The sequence below is a fragment of the Pseudonaja textilis genome, chromosome 3, assembly GCF_049901715.1.
Source record: "Pseudonaja textilis isolate UNSWEBS1 chromosome 3, rPseTex1.2, whole genome shotgun sequence".
Lineage (NCBI taxonomy): Eukaryota > Metazoa > Chordata > Lepidosauria > Squamata > Elapidae > Pseudonaja > Pseudonaja textilis.
This window is the reverse complement of record NC_141992.1, coordinates 65,372,943-65,389,776: the sequence shown is the minus strand read 5'-3', so window position 1 is coordinate 65,389,776 and position 16,834 is coordinate 65,372,943. Positions and strand designations below refer to the sequence as shown.

The window sequence follows — 16,834 nt, the reverse complement described above, 5'->3', positions numbered from 1 at the left end:
CAACAGAAGAGGGGATTACAGTTGATAGAATTAGAAGTAGAGAGACGAGGGGGTAAAAAAGGGAGGGAGAAGAAGAGGGGGAAGAAGGCAAGGAAAAGAATTTGTAAAAGACAGAAACAAGAAATGGAGAAACAGGGAAAAGATATAAGGATTGTAACCATAATCTTGTTTAGAGATAATGGGTGAAAATTTAATTGTAAAAGGGATCCTGCAAAGGTACATAAGATAGCATTGTTATATTACAAATAGAAATAATTTTAGAAAATACGACTAAAATGATGGATAAAATATGGAATGTTTGTTAATAAATAAATGAATTAAAGTGATTGAGAGAATTAAATGGGAACATTTTAATTATTAGTAATGATTTATAAAAATATAAGTGAGAAATATGGAAAAAAAAGAATTAACTATGGAAAGTTTATAAGTGTTCCCAAGGAAGTATATTTAATTGAAAAGAAATGTTAAAGATGTTAAGATTTTAATGAATATTAATGATAGAATTGAATTGGAATGGAATGTGTGTTTTATTTACATATATATATATATATAAATATTTTTTCTTTTTAAGAATATTGTGTGTATTTTAAGAATGTACCAAGCAGAATTCGATTGGAAGTTATGTATTCTATTGAATGCTATAATCTTGAAGGTATACATTGAAGCTTAAATAAGAGTTTGAATGGATAAAATTAAAAGATATAAAGGTGTCATACTCCAATTGGTAACTACAGGAAAAATTTGTTTAATAAGAAAAGATAATATGAAATTGAAACAGGACAGGAAAAGTATAAATATAATGATTTGAATTGAGATGAGATAATTAAAATAAAGTTGAGAAAATTAATAGAGGGGAAAAACTATGTAGAAAATATAAAATGGTAATAAGATATGGAATAGAATATAAAAATGAGCATGAAATTGAGTTTTGTGTCTGTATGAAGAAGTGATAACCTGGGACCATGCTATTTTCAAAAAAAGATGTTTTATTTGTATTTTATTTTTGTGAAACCCAAATAAAATTTTCAAAAAAAAAAAAAAGAACACAAACCATAGCAGGCTATAGAGGCAGTAATAAGCACCTTGAATTATATCCAGAAGTGTATTGGCAATCGATACAGTTTTTAGAAAATATCATGTTTTTCTACTGGGTTGGTTCTGTTCTAGTCAACATGCAGGCTGCTATATGGTGGGTCAACTTTGGCTTCTAAACCACCTTCAAGAGCATATAGAGTGAATTGCAATAATTTAAGCAAGAGATAAATAAATGTATGAGTTACAGTTTCCAGCATGTTGATCCAGGAAAGGCTATAAGATATAGCACTTAAAGCTGAGCAAAGGCTCATTGGCTCAGACTTCTACCTGTTAACAGAGACTTGGACATTTTATGGCCCTGGGGCCACACCTGGTCCTTTTTTTGTCCCTGTCTGGCCCATGTCAGGTCAATGGGAAATGAAACATAAATAAGTACTCTGCAGGGGGAAATAGAAGAAGTTGAGTTGGCTCCTTTAATCAGCTGGTGGCTGAGGATGGATAAGGAGAGAGAGCATTTTTCTGTACCTGCGCAGCACTCACCCTTCACCTGGAGGCATTGAAATGATGGAGTTTGAGGGTATTAAATCAGGTTGCATTGGTTCGGCCCTCCACAAGAGCCCCAGTTTCTCATGTGACCCCGCTTGGGAAAATCAGTTGGCTGCCCCTGATCAAACAGAAGCTGCAATTTTATTGTTTAATATTTTTATTATGAACCCTGCCCAGGGTCACTGATTGAGATGAGTGGTTGTAGAAATTAAAGAAATGAAATAAAAAATGAGCCATCTTAGAAGCAATAGGCTTCTGTACAGTCTGTTCCATCCTGTTTCTCATAGTCCCCAGTCAGTAGTCAATTGTGCATAACATCTACCGTTACATCAGTGGCTGAGATGTAAAGCTTGGAGCAATCACCATGCTGATGATACAACATGTCCAAACTGGCAGATGACCTTTAGCTTTCTTGTACTGTCCATATTAAAGAGAATTGGGGAGTGGCCAAGATGTGTGGCACACCACATTGCACATTCAAGGTTTGAAGCTCCCTTGCTCAAACCAGCTGGGATAACAGAATAACAGAGTTGGAAGGGACCTTAGAGGTCTTCTAGTAGGACCTGCTGCTTAAGCAGGAGACACAGAGGTGGTATTCAGCAGGTTCTGACTAGTTCTGGAGAACCGATAGCAGAAATTTTGAGTAGTTCAGAGAACCAGCAAATACCACCTCTGACTGGCCTCACCCACATCTATTCTCTGCCTCCCAAGCCCCAGCTGATCAGCTGGGTCTTCTTTGGTTGCTCTGCATAGGAGAACAGAGATGGAAATCAGGTTAGTGGGGTGGGGAGGAAATGGGATTTTGTAGTAACTTTCCCTCAGGAGTGGGGAGGGAATGGAGATTTTTCCAGTATCCTTCCCCTGCCATGCCCACCAAGCCACGCCCACCAAGCCACACCACACCCACCAAGCCACACCCACAGAACCAGTAGTAAAAAAATTTGAAGCCCACCACTGAGGGGACACTATACCATTTCAGACAAATGGCTCTCTATTTAGGAAGGGATGCAAGCACCGCAGCACATTGCCTTCCAGGCAATCCCCAAAATTACCATGTTTGTTGGTACTGAATTTCACTAAGATCTGAAGCAGGACAAGGAAGGATGCCCTTCTACATATAGATCCAATTGTACCCATAAAAGTACCAATACTCTTTACATCTCAAGCTCAGGCCTAAAGCCAGACTGAGAGGCATCCAGATAATCACCTTTGGGGCTCTTTAAAATTGCTATCCTGCCCACTATTCAAAAACCATTTTTTTTTTCAAAAGGGAAGCCAAAGGCAAGTCAATAATCCAAAATAATTAAGTGGTAGAATGGTGTCTTATAGAAGGGATGCAACAGTGTCTCTTTCAGAGCTTACAGAATATTCTCCTTCCTCAAAGAGGCATTCACTTTCTCCACACAACTTATTATCTTCTCTGGCAACTCAAATCCACCAGCTATGGCAAGGATCCAACTTATATGTGTTGGAGCTCAACTCAGAGAAACTCTGTCAATTTTTCCAGAGTTCACAGGTTTGAATAAACCCCAGAACACTGGATCACTGTGTGGGAGAGTAACTGATCAGATGAATATGAAGTGTTCGCAAGCAAGAGATGAGTCCTATTGTACTCACCTGCCCATATCCTAAACTGTCAGGATAAGAATCATATGCTCTATGATACTGAAAACAATGGCTAAACCACCTACTGTATGTTACTATTGTAAGCCAAAAAGTATTAAACAGTTGGCATATCCAGTTTCACATAATACACTAAACCAACTGTTGTGGCCCGTCAGCAGCCAGTGGAGCTGGCAGCAGATTCGGAGAGTGAGGAGGTTGGGGAGGAACATGGGCCAGTCCTGGAGTCTGGGGAAGGCTCTGATGAGTGTTCTGCATCAGAGGCAGAGATGAGACCAGGGCCATCTGACAGTTATCAGCTGCCTTCATAGTCAGACATCAGTGAAGGCAGAAGAACAGCTGGAGCCTGTTCCCAGTGTGTGCATGTGCAGAGCTGCCAGAAGAAGGGAACAGCTAAGGAACAAGGGTTAACTTGGGCATTAAGCCACATTTGGATGGTGAATGGCCCCTCCCAAAGAGGAGTAAAAGGGAATGGGGTTTTGCAGGAGACAATTAATTCATTTGGGTGAAGTTCTATTCCTGTGTTCTTGCCAAGTACTGTCTGTTACAGTGTGGCATTTGAAAGATATTGGCCTGGCAATTTCAAGCCTGATAAAGCCTGATAAAGGTCTGTAATCATGAAATATCTTGAAAGACTGTTGGCTGGGACATTGCTGGAGAGGAATTCACTTTAAACTAAATAAAAGGGGTTTATCGGGACAAGGAGTCGGCTTTGTATTGTTGGGAAGCCTAGAAACCACAATCATACAATCTTGCTGAATCTTCATGCCCTCCAGTTGTGTGAACTTCAGTTTCCAGAATTTTCAGCAAGGCTAATTGAGGAGTTCTTGGAGCTGATCAGTTTAAGAAGACTGTTGTAGCATTATATGTGAACACAACCAGTATGTAGTGAGCTTACATTTCATGGAGACATCCCCATGGCTGCTTTTCTGGTGCAATTTTCAACAGTAAACTGAAGTGAAAACTGTTGTCTTTTTGGTATATTCATTAAAACTATGAATTAAGTTTTATTTCTTCCAATAACCAAGTTCTCAGGGCAAATTACAAAGATGGATATTTCTGTTCAGTTTTTTTCCTATACATTTTTGACGTATGTAGTTTGATTGCTTGATTGAATTGTCACCTTTGACACCTTACGTTGCTATTTCCTTGTAGCAGAGATGTCAAAATTGAATAATTGACCATATATGCACCATTTTTGAAAGAGCCTAGGCTTATCTCAAGCATATCCAGGTACAGATGATAAAACATTTTTTTAAAAACATCAAACTTTCAGTGTAGTAAACTATATCAAATTATACAGACTAATTGATTAATGGGAATAAGTGTTCATAGCTTACTTTGATCAGAATTATATTAGAATTATATAGTGACTCAGTCAGCGTTTCTCAATTTTAATAACTTTAAGATTGGAGGATCTCAGCTCCCAAAAATCCCCAGCCCTGAACTAGTAGTGTTTTTTTAAAAAAATTCTAAAGTGTCCAAGTTTTGTTTCTCTCTATATTTAAGCTTTTCATTGATATAACATTTATTCCAGTAATTGAAACATTGTAAATATTAATAAGTAATTGTTATCAAGTAATATAGATATGTTCAGCACTGATCTAAAGTGGAACTCTGTTTGAAATTCTGACTTAAGTGGAATTTGGCAGAACTCCAATGAGTTAAATAAGAATTTGACTTTGGGTGTTTTATTATCATGTAGTTCTCCACATCTTACTCTTTGCAGAAGATTAAGATTTGATTTCAGTGAGCTATTAAATTTGAATGTGCTATTAGATTTGAAAACGATGCATTTGTTTCTTAATTTTGTTTGCCCATAAAGTTTATTCAGAAAAAAAGCTGAACAAATTATTTCTCAGCCCAATTTATTTTACTATTTCACAGTTAAATGTGAAAATAGCGGCATGACTTGCAGAAGTACAATACAGGAATAGATATGATACGGCCGATATTGTTGCATATTTTTGAAACTTGTGAGATATCATGTTTTTTTCTGTTATACTTTATTGAGTGTTTACTCTTTGTTTTTCTCATTGTTATAGCCATAATGTTGAAATACCATTTACACGAGAGAGAGGGGGGTGAGGGAGGGAGGGAGTGAGGGAGAGAGAGAGAATGTGTGCGTGTGTCATGGTCTCCTTCACCAGACAAGGGACCAAGAACCACAGAAAGCGGTTCTTATTTCCCAGCAAGAGCAACATCTTACAGTAGTAGTACATACCTACTACCCACCTGATCCCTCTCTCTCATCTCTAGATATTATAATCCCCTCTCTCTAAACATCTATAAAACATTAACAGCTAATAATTAGGGCTTGTATTTGCTTCTTTCTTCCTGTCACTTTATTTTATTTATTTATTTTATAACCTTCTATTTAGAATATAAGTTTCAGAGCAGGGACTATCTGGCTCTCTGCTAACTGGTCCTGGAAGATATAAAATATGTTAAAAAAAATAGCAGAACAAAGAATTTCCAAGGGACTGACAGGTGCTGGTATTCTAATAAGATCCTTCACGGATACTTGCTTTGGGATATCTTTAAGCATTTCTTTTTGTCCAGAGCTCTGTTCCCTGATCAGAAACAATAAGCTTAAAAACTACAGGAAATATAAACATGCACATAAGATTACTACCTGCCATATGAATTAACAGTGGCCCATTCTGTTTGGTGAAGTAGATAAATGGGTCAATCTCTTTCCATAGATTCTATGCTGTATAAAAAGGATATTATTGCTAAATTTATGTCCTTCTGCAGGGTGATAGTGATTCCTTTTTGTCAACAAAAAGGAAGAACTAGATTTTTCACCCTGTATATTGTACTGGAAAACCTATTTGTAGTTAGTCTTTGAAGCAGGAATTGTAACCACTTGGAAGAATTATAACCAATGATCTAGTGACATGGAAAGATTAAAAAACGGAAACTTCCCCCTCTCTCTGTCCCCACCTCTCCTCTCCATCATAATATTAACTAGAAAAATACATGTGTGAAATCTTTCTGAACACCTGTTCTCCCTCTTTCTGAAAACAAAACCTACCAGGTAAGTGCTCCAAAAGCTCACCTAGAAGCAGTTAACCAATGTTGTATTCAAATGAGAGCCTCTCTAACCATCCTAATTACAGGTATGGATTCCTTGGATATTTCTTCTAACAAGTCCTGTGCTGCTATTCAATAAGCTCATTTCTAAACAGAACAATCTTTTATGTCAAGCAAGCTCAGAGAGCACCAAGGACCCCTCATTTCAACCCTGAGCTACAAATATTCCCCTTTATTGGTATTAATACAACATTTAGAAGACACAATCATTATCTGTCAACAATCGAGATCGTTGAAGGTAGAGTTTTGCAGAAATGTTTATATTAACAATTCCAAGGTCTTGCAGGGTTCAGGAATTCAACTAAACTGTCTTTGACCAGTGGTTGCTTGAAAGTTTCAAGTAAGTGGGGGATGTCGCCCACTGCTTAGCCTCTACTACCAGGAGGAAATTCTTCCTAATATTCAGCTTGAATCTGTTTTCTTTAAATTTCAGCCCATTGATCTTGATTCTGCTACTGGAGTCAATAGGTAGCAGTCCACCTACTCTTGCTCTTGGCAGCCTTTTAAATATTTGTATATTGTTATGTACACGTATTCCATTAATTTTTTTTTTCAAGCTAATCATGTCTGTCCATAATAAATGGAACTACTTCTAAATGGAGGGAAGCATGCAGTGGGGTAACTCAATGTCTTCATACATGATTTTGATGAAGTGATAGAAGGGGAGCTCATCAAATTTGTAGATGGCACTAAGCTGTGGGAGAATAGTCAACACTTTAGATAATAGGCAAGATCCTGGAAGCTTGTGACAGGGTTAAACACTAGGCCCTATCCTGTGAAATGTGGTGAGAAAAGTAAGGGCTTAAAATAGGCAAACCTCCCCTTCCTCCCGGCACAAGTATAGAATAGGTAATACCTGGTTCAACATCAGTAACTATGAGAGGGATCTAGATATCCTAGTGGACAATCACTTAAGTATGAGTCAGCAATCTACTGCAGCTGCAGCTGCCAAAAAAAAAAAAGCCAACACGATTCTAGGCTGCATCAACAGAGGGATAGTATCAAGTTCATGTGAAATGTTAGTTCTACTTTATATTGCACTGGTAACACCACATTTGGAATACTGCATTCAGTTCTGGTCACCAAGATTAAAAAATTGTTGAGATTCTAGAAAGAGTGCAGAGAAGAGCAATAAAGATAACTAGGGAACTGGAGGCTAAACTGTACGATGAGTGGTTAAAGGAACTAGGTATGTCTAGTCTAACAAAGAGAGGACTAGAAGGGACATGATAGCACTCTTACAATATTTGAAGGGCTGTCACAGAGGAGATGGGTTGAATTATTCTGCAAAGCACTTGAGGGCAGGACAAGAAGTAGCAGATGGAAGATTACCAAAGACAGATCCAACCTAGAATTAAGGAGAATATTTTGACCATGAGAACAATTAATCAATGGAACAGCTTGCCTCCACTGAAGGCCTTTAAGAAGAAATTGGAGAGCCATTTGTCCAGAATGGTATAGGGTCTCCTATTAGAGCAGATCTGCAAGGTCTCTTCCAACTCTGTTATTCTACGTTCTAGATCCTAAATTCTACCTCCTTTAGCAATTCTTTGTAGAGTTTGGTTTCCCAGTCCTGTTTTATCACCTTGGTAACTTTCTTCTGAATCTACTTTAATTTATTCAAGTCTATTTTAAACTGCATTATAAGAATTGGATGCTGGCAAAGTACTTCAAATGCAGCCTAGGAAATGTTTATAAAATAGCAACCAATGTCCTTCAGGCGGGATGCAAGACTATTGAAATTAAAAACCATGATCAAGATGGCTTTTAAGAATAGGAAGACAACTGTTCTATCTGGATATACCCACCAGCCTCTAAGATAGCTAGCTGATTAACTTACAAAAATATGTAGACCTTTCAGCCATGCCAACCTATCTTGCAAAAGTGATCAAATCAGGTTTTTTTTTCTGAGTTACTTGTTTAGCGGGCGGGGGGGGAGTATATAACAACAAACTGCTATATATCTTCACCCAAATTGCATAAAACATCTAGAAAATAGCACTATGGAAATTCTCTAAACTTTTTACTCAATAGTTTTCAGTTCATGTAACTCTGCTTTCCCCCCCCCCCTGTAGAATAGTATGTGATCCCATTTACAAAATTCATCTGAATGATAAAATTAATGTGGGTGGTTACTAAAGTACGATCCTTTGAAAACAAGGGTGCTGCACTTTTTGGAAATAAAAAAACCCTATGAAGTGTGGGGTCTGCATTATAGCACTCCATGTCACGTCCATAGTTGGATGGTGACTACGTTTATTTTCAGCAGTCCCCTGGAAAATCTATGTTTACATGGAGCAAATGGTTTGAATTCAGTTCCATTAGTTAATATATCTGTTTTGCCTCTTCAAAAAATGCATAGCTTACCCATAGTCATGCTTCAGCAATCTGGTATATGGGAAATAGTCCAGAGCCTTGATTACAGTGGCCATAAATTCAAAGCTGTTTGGGACAGGCATTATTATTTGCAGAATGTTAATATTCTTTTAGTAGGTTGATCTTTAAATACTGCTTTTATAAGGATTTCAATCAATAGTACTGACTTTTTATTATTGGCCGACATTTCTTTTCTGATTCATTTCAGACCAATAAAATGCAATTAGCTTTGTGTGTAGTTTTATATACTTAGAACATGTATACAAAAAAGAAATCTTTTTTTGTTTCAGAATAGATTGCTACCTATGTGATTTTATCTGAAGCCTTAAAGGCTTTTCATACCACCTGTTCAGCTTTCATAACCAGGAATGCTCGTAGCTTTCTTATATCTTGAATGAGTTTTAACAATCTCAATGATTTGTGCATCTCACCCCTGACTATGAAACTGAAAGGGTTATTGTTGAGCTGCTTTGGGTTTTGCTCACAAACATATGCACTGGGCTGTGATCACTGTCTCTGTCTCTGTCAAGGTGTTAGGGGTGTACAGCGGCCAAGGTAGGTGTGTGCTTTAGGGAAGAGTTGTCCAACTGCCTTTCAAATAATCCTAATCACTTGACTAATGGTTCTCTTTTTTTAATGGATCTCCTTGGAAAGGTCATGCACAAAGAAAAAAGCCATATACAGAACCAGGAAGCATGGGCTTTAGCATTCTTATCTAACTTGGACCACCTTTGCCTGTGCAGTGGGCTGGAGGAAGTAGTTTTCTCAGATGGTTAAACCCAGGGGTGGGATTCTACCGGTTCGGACTGGTTTGGGAGAACTGGTAGTTCCAGTGATTATTTGGCCCCCAACCACCTGCCCCTGTTCTTTCCTGTGCTTTATTTCCTTGTTTTGGAGCACAGCTGATTCATGTGGGAGAGTGGTTTTGCCGCACCTCAGCTGTTTTGCTCACCGGGGCTGCAGTAGAATGTAAGTATTATAGCTAAAAATGGTTTTTTTAAAATGGTGTGCATGTGATCACCAAACCAGTTGTTACACCGGTTGAATCGCACCACTGGTTAAACCATGTTCTTCAAAGAGGTTTCCCAAAGTTGGACATTGACGTTGGACATTGACTCTCTTCTTATCACTGTATACATACAGTCCAACCCAGAACAAGGACCACTGAAACTTGAGAAACAGGTAGTCCCAACTTATAACAATTCATTTAGTGAATGTTTGACATTACAACAGCACTGAAAAAGGTGACTTGGGACTATTGCGGCATCTCCATCATCATGTGATTAAAATTCAGGCACTTGGCAGCTGACTCATATTTATGATGGTTTCAGTGTCCCGGGGTCATGTGATCACCTTTTGCACCCTTCTAACAAGCAAAGACAATGGGGAAACCAGACTGACTTAACAACCATGTTACTAACTTAACAACTGCAGTGATTCACTTACCAATAGTAACAAGAGGAGGCAAAACCCACTTAACACATGTCTTGCTTAGCAAGAGAAATTTTGGGCTCACTTGTAATTGTAAGTGGAGAACTATCTATACTTAGGAACAAACTATTCAATACATTATATACAGTATGTAATAGCTAGATTGGTTTAAATATGTAGAATCTCAGTAAAAGTTGAGAGGGTGTGAAGGGCAAAGTGAAGATTATTTGTTAGATTTAAGTGATTGCCTCTCTTGCAAAGTGATACATGCATGCATGTATACATACATGCATACATACATACATACATGCATGCATACATCAGGACATAAACATAACACAACCTGACTTATATAGTTGTGTCCAACATTGGAGTATAAATCCGAAATGCTGGGGTTCATGTCATGTTGTCAGGATGTCCATTTCATCATTTTTCATCCTTATGGCTTGTACCAAATACCTTTGCATACCATTTCCTAGAGTTAATAGATGATGGGCTGATACAGATGAAAACTGCCATGTGCAGAGAAGATAGACTATTTCTTTCTCCACTTTGTTTAGAAAAATAAGTCCTCCTTCATGTCATGTTTTGCAAACACTTTCTATTGATACAAATTATATATTTTTAAATCACCTGTGCCAAAGACCCCTTTTCTTTAAAAAAATGGAATCAGAAGCGAGGTTAGGTTTCCATTCTTCACCTGTAGTGGACCTGATCCAAGTCAAGCCAACATGCCTTAAAATATTGTTATACATATTGTATGTAAACAATACATAAAACAATATGTAAAGCTTTGCTTCAAAACAAGTTAAAGCTCCAATAAATATTTTCCACAAAGTAAAGTTTATTAAAAGTGAGATCATGAAAATCCTACTGGAGCTCCTTCTCTTAAAGATGGGAAGGAACAAATATATTTTATTGAATATTTAGTTCTGGGTTTTTTTCCCAAGGTTTTGATTAAACACAGCAAAAAACAACAAGAACTTATGATCCATAAAAATCACACACCACAGACAAATATCTTGTTGATCCTACTACATTGCTAGAATGATAGGCTACTTTTTAGTAGAAGAATTTTCTTATTGTAGGCCTAAATTTGTTCTCAATGAACTGTTTACAAGACATGCTTCCAAAATATTATTTTAACATGTCTCATTTTTCACAATTGAGATGAGGTGAATTCTTTCTCATACTAAGTTATGGTCTAGAAGACTACCCTTTGATATCTTAGGAAAGTTCTTCTGCCAATAGACCACACATCTGTATCATGATATTACCCAAGATGTTGGGAGCTTCTTACGGAAAAGCAGGTTTTAATATAGGCTATAATGCCCTTTCTTCTTATCAAATAATGCGATTGCCCTTAGAAAGCATGACTACTACTTGACGTTCAATAGCAATTGTTGACATTATGTAAATGTGTATACATGCACACTCAGAGACACATTCTGAAATGTAAATAGAGAGTGCCCTCTAAGTCTAAAATTATTCAAAGCTTTTTTCTCTTTTATCAATGGCTGAAAATAACCACCGATGGCTTACAATCACGAGCAGATTGACTTTTTTAAAGAAAGAAAAGAATGACGCACAACAGGGAAATCAACTCTGGAACTGTTGTTGAGTTCATAATCCAGACTAAGTTACTGAGTGCTGATAAGTAAAGGAAGTTCAACCAGACAGTTTAATCCTCCAATTTCCTGTCCTCTAATCAGCCACTGCCTCTAAATTAGAAACATTCCTAACAATATTCAGGACAGGTGAAGGAAGAGGACAGAAATGAAACAGAGGCAGAGATATCTAGAAATATAAGTGGATGGCACAAGGAAAGAACAAGACGTTTACTGGGAGAAAAACATAGATTGTGTAATAGTTAACATGCATAGTATAACAATGAAAAAGTAGTTTTTCACTGTTATACTATGTTATACTCCACAGGGTGGAGTGTTAATGTTCCTAAAATATGAGATAGAATGGGCTACAAATGTTGAACACTTTTGGAAGAGTTCAGAAATTTATGTTTCCTGACTGCAAAACAAAATGTATTTGATAAAATATTGTGAGGCAGGCAGATGAACTATTCAATGAAAAGTTGATCATATTCTCTGCCCCAATATGACATTGAATATACTTCCTTCAAAAGACACATTTAGTCAGTGAAGTGTAATCTGTCAAAGTTTTCTGAAGTTGTAAGCTCTGGCCAATAATGGCATTCTTTTATATGAGATTGTGAAATTTGTCATCTAGAGTTCACGTTAGTGATTTCTGTCTGTAGAATGCGTGCATTTTTAAATCAGTAGTTATACACTAAGTTGCATTACAGGCCATCCTGACAATTTTAGTAACTTCCAGTGACAACAAAGAATAAACATGAGTTGCAACCAAAATGACATTCAGGAATTAGGGGGAAGAAATTAAATGCCTGATGTTATACACATTGCTAGTAATTGCTTCCAGGATTAAAATTATTAGTAATTAGGAAAGAACGCAGTATTATATTCCCAGTTTTAATTTAATATTGGTGGAATCCTGTTGGCAGCTTTGTTCCCTAAATTACTGTTATATGCTGAACAGCCACAGATAAAAGCATCATATAGGTTGAGTGAAAAGATTTCTAGGCTATAGAGTTTGCCACTCCAAAGAATTATTTTGATAGCTAATCATCTGTAGGCATATATGTGAAGAATTTCTTTCAAAATAGTTCTTTATTAATGACATTGACATAAATGCAACAAATACTTCTATTATTTTCAAGCATGACAGTCAGATACAGGCTCAATCTATTACTTTTTTTTTACACCGATCAAACATCTGAACATTCTCAGCATCTAAATCCAGAATAATGTTGTTTCCAAATTATTAATGTTTTCATCACCTACATAATAAGTATGAGTGAAACAGAACTTGAGAAGGATATCAGAAATGGTACTTGTACCCTGATTCATAACTTTTGGAACTTATTTTAATATACCTATTAGATTTTATATTTTCCCTCATAAACAGAAAAAAAAGCTTGATTTAGCTTTGTCATCTTTGAAGTGCCAATTCATTTTCAGAAATTTTTAAATTAAGGATGTCATATGAGTGTTAGCCTAAATTAATACCTGTTTCACAAATGCCATGATTAAAGCATGAGGTAGACAAGGTTAGATTTCAAAAGATTTCTTGCAAATCATTACAACAAATGTAATTACTGTTAAATATACACATGTACTGAGTCTTGCTTACAGTACTAGGAAATGTCTGGTGATACTGAACATATTTACTTGGTAGTACAGTTTCAGGAAATATTACAAATACCTTCATGTTGTAGTTGCCTTAGATTTTTTTTTTTACTCCAAAGAAGAGATTAAACATCTTGACCAGTTTCTAATAATGGTGTTGAAGATGTGATGAGAAAACGGGATCACAAAGTTTAAACAATTTTTTTAAAAAAACATACACACAGAGAGAAGTCCAAGCATTGAAGAACGTTTCAATTTGAGCTGATATCCAACCAAACAACTATCTAACTACAAACATGCTGGTGACTGTATGAAATCATGCCATGAAAAGGGGGGGAGAGAGAGAGAGAGAGAGAGAGAGAGAGAGAGAGACTAAGTTCCAGCCTAGGAGATTACTATGCCCACCCTTACAAAACAGCAATTTCTTTCATTATAATAGGTCTTTTCATCAAAATGACACAGAACCTTTAAAATTTGGACAGCATACTCTCCTACAGTAGAGACGGCAGCCACTTCAAACCGATTCTGAACCTGTTCCCTGAAATAAAACAAACTCGCTCCATTGACATACATAAATTGTTTACGACTCATTAAAAAGCAAAATTGCATATCACGCGGCTGGCAGCTGGGTCCATGCGGGTGGAAAGGGGGCATTCACTCATCTCTTTGTATGCTGGCAGTACCAAACTGAAGTTTAGCAGTAGGCAGTAGCTGAGATTGTTTTGTGCAGCCAGACGATGCATGAGGTAACTTTCAAAGCTTCTTTTTTTGTCTTTGTATGTTAAAATGCACTGTGTAGCAGAGTTTTGATTAAAAGAAGTTAACAGATGCGTTCAAATTTGAGGGGGGGTGTATATGCTTGATGTTATAGTAGAGGTATTAAAATTGCTTACTTTTGTATCAATAATGGAATCCCGGTCTGAAAATGGACCTGTCTATTATACAAAAACTTACCTAGCTGGAGAGTTTGTATAAAAGGAAAAGCATAACAATTTTCCTTTTTTAAAATTAGTATGTTAACTTTTAACAATGTAATTTTTTAAAAAAAAAATCTGTATTTTTAAGGAATAAAATTAGGTGGTATGCTAAAAGTTTAAGAACTTTCCGTATGGTTTTATCTAAACAGTCTGTCTAGAAATAAAGCTTGTTTATTTTCTTGTCAAGTGCATTGCTTAATGTTTCCAGCCTTTTATTTTATACGTATTATAGTTAAAATGATAAAACATAAGTATCATCAGTGAGGTATAACACAGTCCAGGGCATGCTTTTAAAAGAGAGGCAATCTTTTAAGATACAATATTGGGAGAATTTTAAGAAGCACCAGCTTATCAGAAGAACAAGGCAACAAATATATATATTGACATCTTTAAAATCAAAGTGTGCTGTCATGTACATATACCAAAGCAGTGTGGTTTTATGACTGTTCAACAGTCACGTTTCAGAATTTATCAAGCTAAACAGTCAAATTAAAAGTCAGACAATTTCAGAGCATCCAAGAACATTCTTTCTGCATTTTCTACTGGCAGAAAATCTAATTGGAAAATTAGTAGTTTGATTAAAGTAGTTAGACTTCCCCTCCTTTAATTAATCAACATCAGCATGTAACATATACCTGGAGACTGCCAGTTAAACTTTTCCAAACAAGTGAAAGTTAAAACAAATATAACTCCCCAAACCACTTTTGATGCAAGCAACCAATTCCGCCAAACTGAACAATGAAATCTTTCCGTAGTTCACTTTTTCATGTCTTCCAAATCCATAGAAGTCCTAAACTTCTCAGAGCGACAACAAAATTGATCTGGTAGAGAAGTTTCTCGTGTGTGTATGGGTGCATGCATGTATATATGTAAGATTTTATGTTCCCACTTACTTGATTCAGTATATCAAACAACACAATGCCACAGTCCATTTCATTGTAATTCCACTCATCAGTCCTTCTTTAAAACAAAACCAGCAACAAACCGTTCATCTATGTGAACTGAATGGAAGAGGCTCATAGTCCAGTTAGGAGCACACAAAATATGCATTTTCTGGCAGCAAAAATGCTTCTCTCCACAAAATAATAATAATTATAAGAACAAAAATACCTTTTGCCTTAAGAATTAAAATTAAAGAAAACTTTAAAAAAAGCTTTTGAAAAAGGAAAAAGAAAAGAACAAGCTAACAAATTAATCCTTAACGGACAGCACGCTAACGAGGGCAGTAATGATTTGAGGGCTCCCTTCAACACAACGGGGTTTGCATCTTCTGCTACAATGAGCTATTGTACATCCTCTTAAGTCACTGTATCTCTTCTAGACTCAAGATGTCAAAGGTTGTCTGGCCCGAGTGACCATGACATGTGAGTTAACTCATTCTGAGAGTGCCTTTGGAAACTTTAATAAAACTTTTAATTGCATCTGAAAGAAATTCAAGTGGGGTCTATACAACATTCACCTTCTGAACCTAACTGGACAGGAACCTCTTCGAACATTAACAAATAAAAGGAAACATTAGACCAGCTCCTTCTATGAGATAACATCCGTGCCATCAAATATCCCATGCCATTAAAAAATGCCAACAGAGCTTTTCCTCCCTAAAATTGGGGTGGCCTGCAATAGTTTCAATTTTTGTCAACAAGTATAAAATATACACACTCTATTTATATTTCTACCCATGCAACCACATGTTCACAGGCAGAGATAGAACACGAATCTGCCACACCGAAGTTCAACAAAGCATAACAGCTCAATTGGAGAAAAGAGTGACTCTTTGAATACGAAAACTTTGTCAAGCTATCTATCCAGCTAGGTTCAGCAAGAAAAGTGCAGGGAAACCAGTCTGAGTGGGGAAAAGCTGCCACTGTCTTCAAATGAACGGTCTCTTGTTACAGAGGGGGAAAAACACACAAGTGGGACAAGTGGAAGGCTGCTCCAGTGAAGAGTGTGAAAAAAAAAAATCAAATGTTAATTTGATAAATGTGAGGTCTGGGACATTTTGTCAAAGAGGGAGGGAAAGTAGGAAAAAAGAAGGAGGGGGAAGAAAAAGGCAGCCGCGCTGCCAACTCACCATCCACCAAGTTCTGGCCGAGATGTCATAGCAGAGCTGCCATTTGATGGATCCGTCAGAGGTTTTCCCTGCCATTATGCTGTCAGCAAGCTTCATCTGATGCTAACTCACGGGAGATAAGACACCTAATTGAGAAAACACTTGCACTGGCATGTTGGGCAACATGTAGCCCAGTCCATACCATATGGAATCATGGGTAAAAAAAATCTCCTTGACAGTGAACCAATCTCTCACAGACCCAGTGGCAAGGTGAAATGGGGATGAAAAGTCATCTGCTTCTAGCCTTGCTGTCTTCTCCTCTCTCTCTCTCTCTCTCTCTCTCTGTCTCCCCCCTCCCTTTCTCTCTCTCTCTCTCTCTCTTTCTTTTAAAGTAAGAAGTCACCGCTTAACATCAAAGAGAGGAGGGTAAAATTAGAGTTTCATCACTCAGATGATTTTGGTTTACAAAGTTTTTCCTT

At 37.0% G+C, this 16,834-nt stretch overlaps 1 protein-coding gene across 5 annotated transcripts in view; it reads right to left on the bottom strand.

Annotated features, from left to right (window-relative positions):
- NFIA (nuclear factor I A) overlaps positions 1-16,550 on the bottom strand; it is a 485,231-nt gene extending 468,681 nt beyond the window's left edge. For 2 of the 5 annotated variants that reach the window (XM_087930007.1, XM_087930011.1), the window contains exon 1: positions 16,377-16,550. In XM_087930007.1, coding sequence (XP_087786133.1) covers positions 16,377-16,472 — 96 coding nt within the window. In that variant the 5' untranslated portion in view covers positions 16,473-16,550. The remainder of the gene's footprint in view (positions 1-16,376) is intronic. The other 3 variants (XM_087930006.1, XM_087930009.1, XM_087930008.1) reach the window with 2 other exon arrangements.
- Positions 16,551-16,834: the final 284 nt, after the last annotated feature.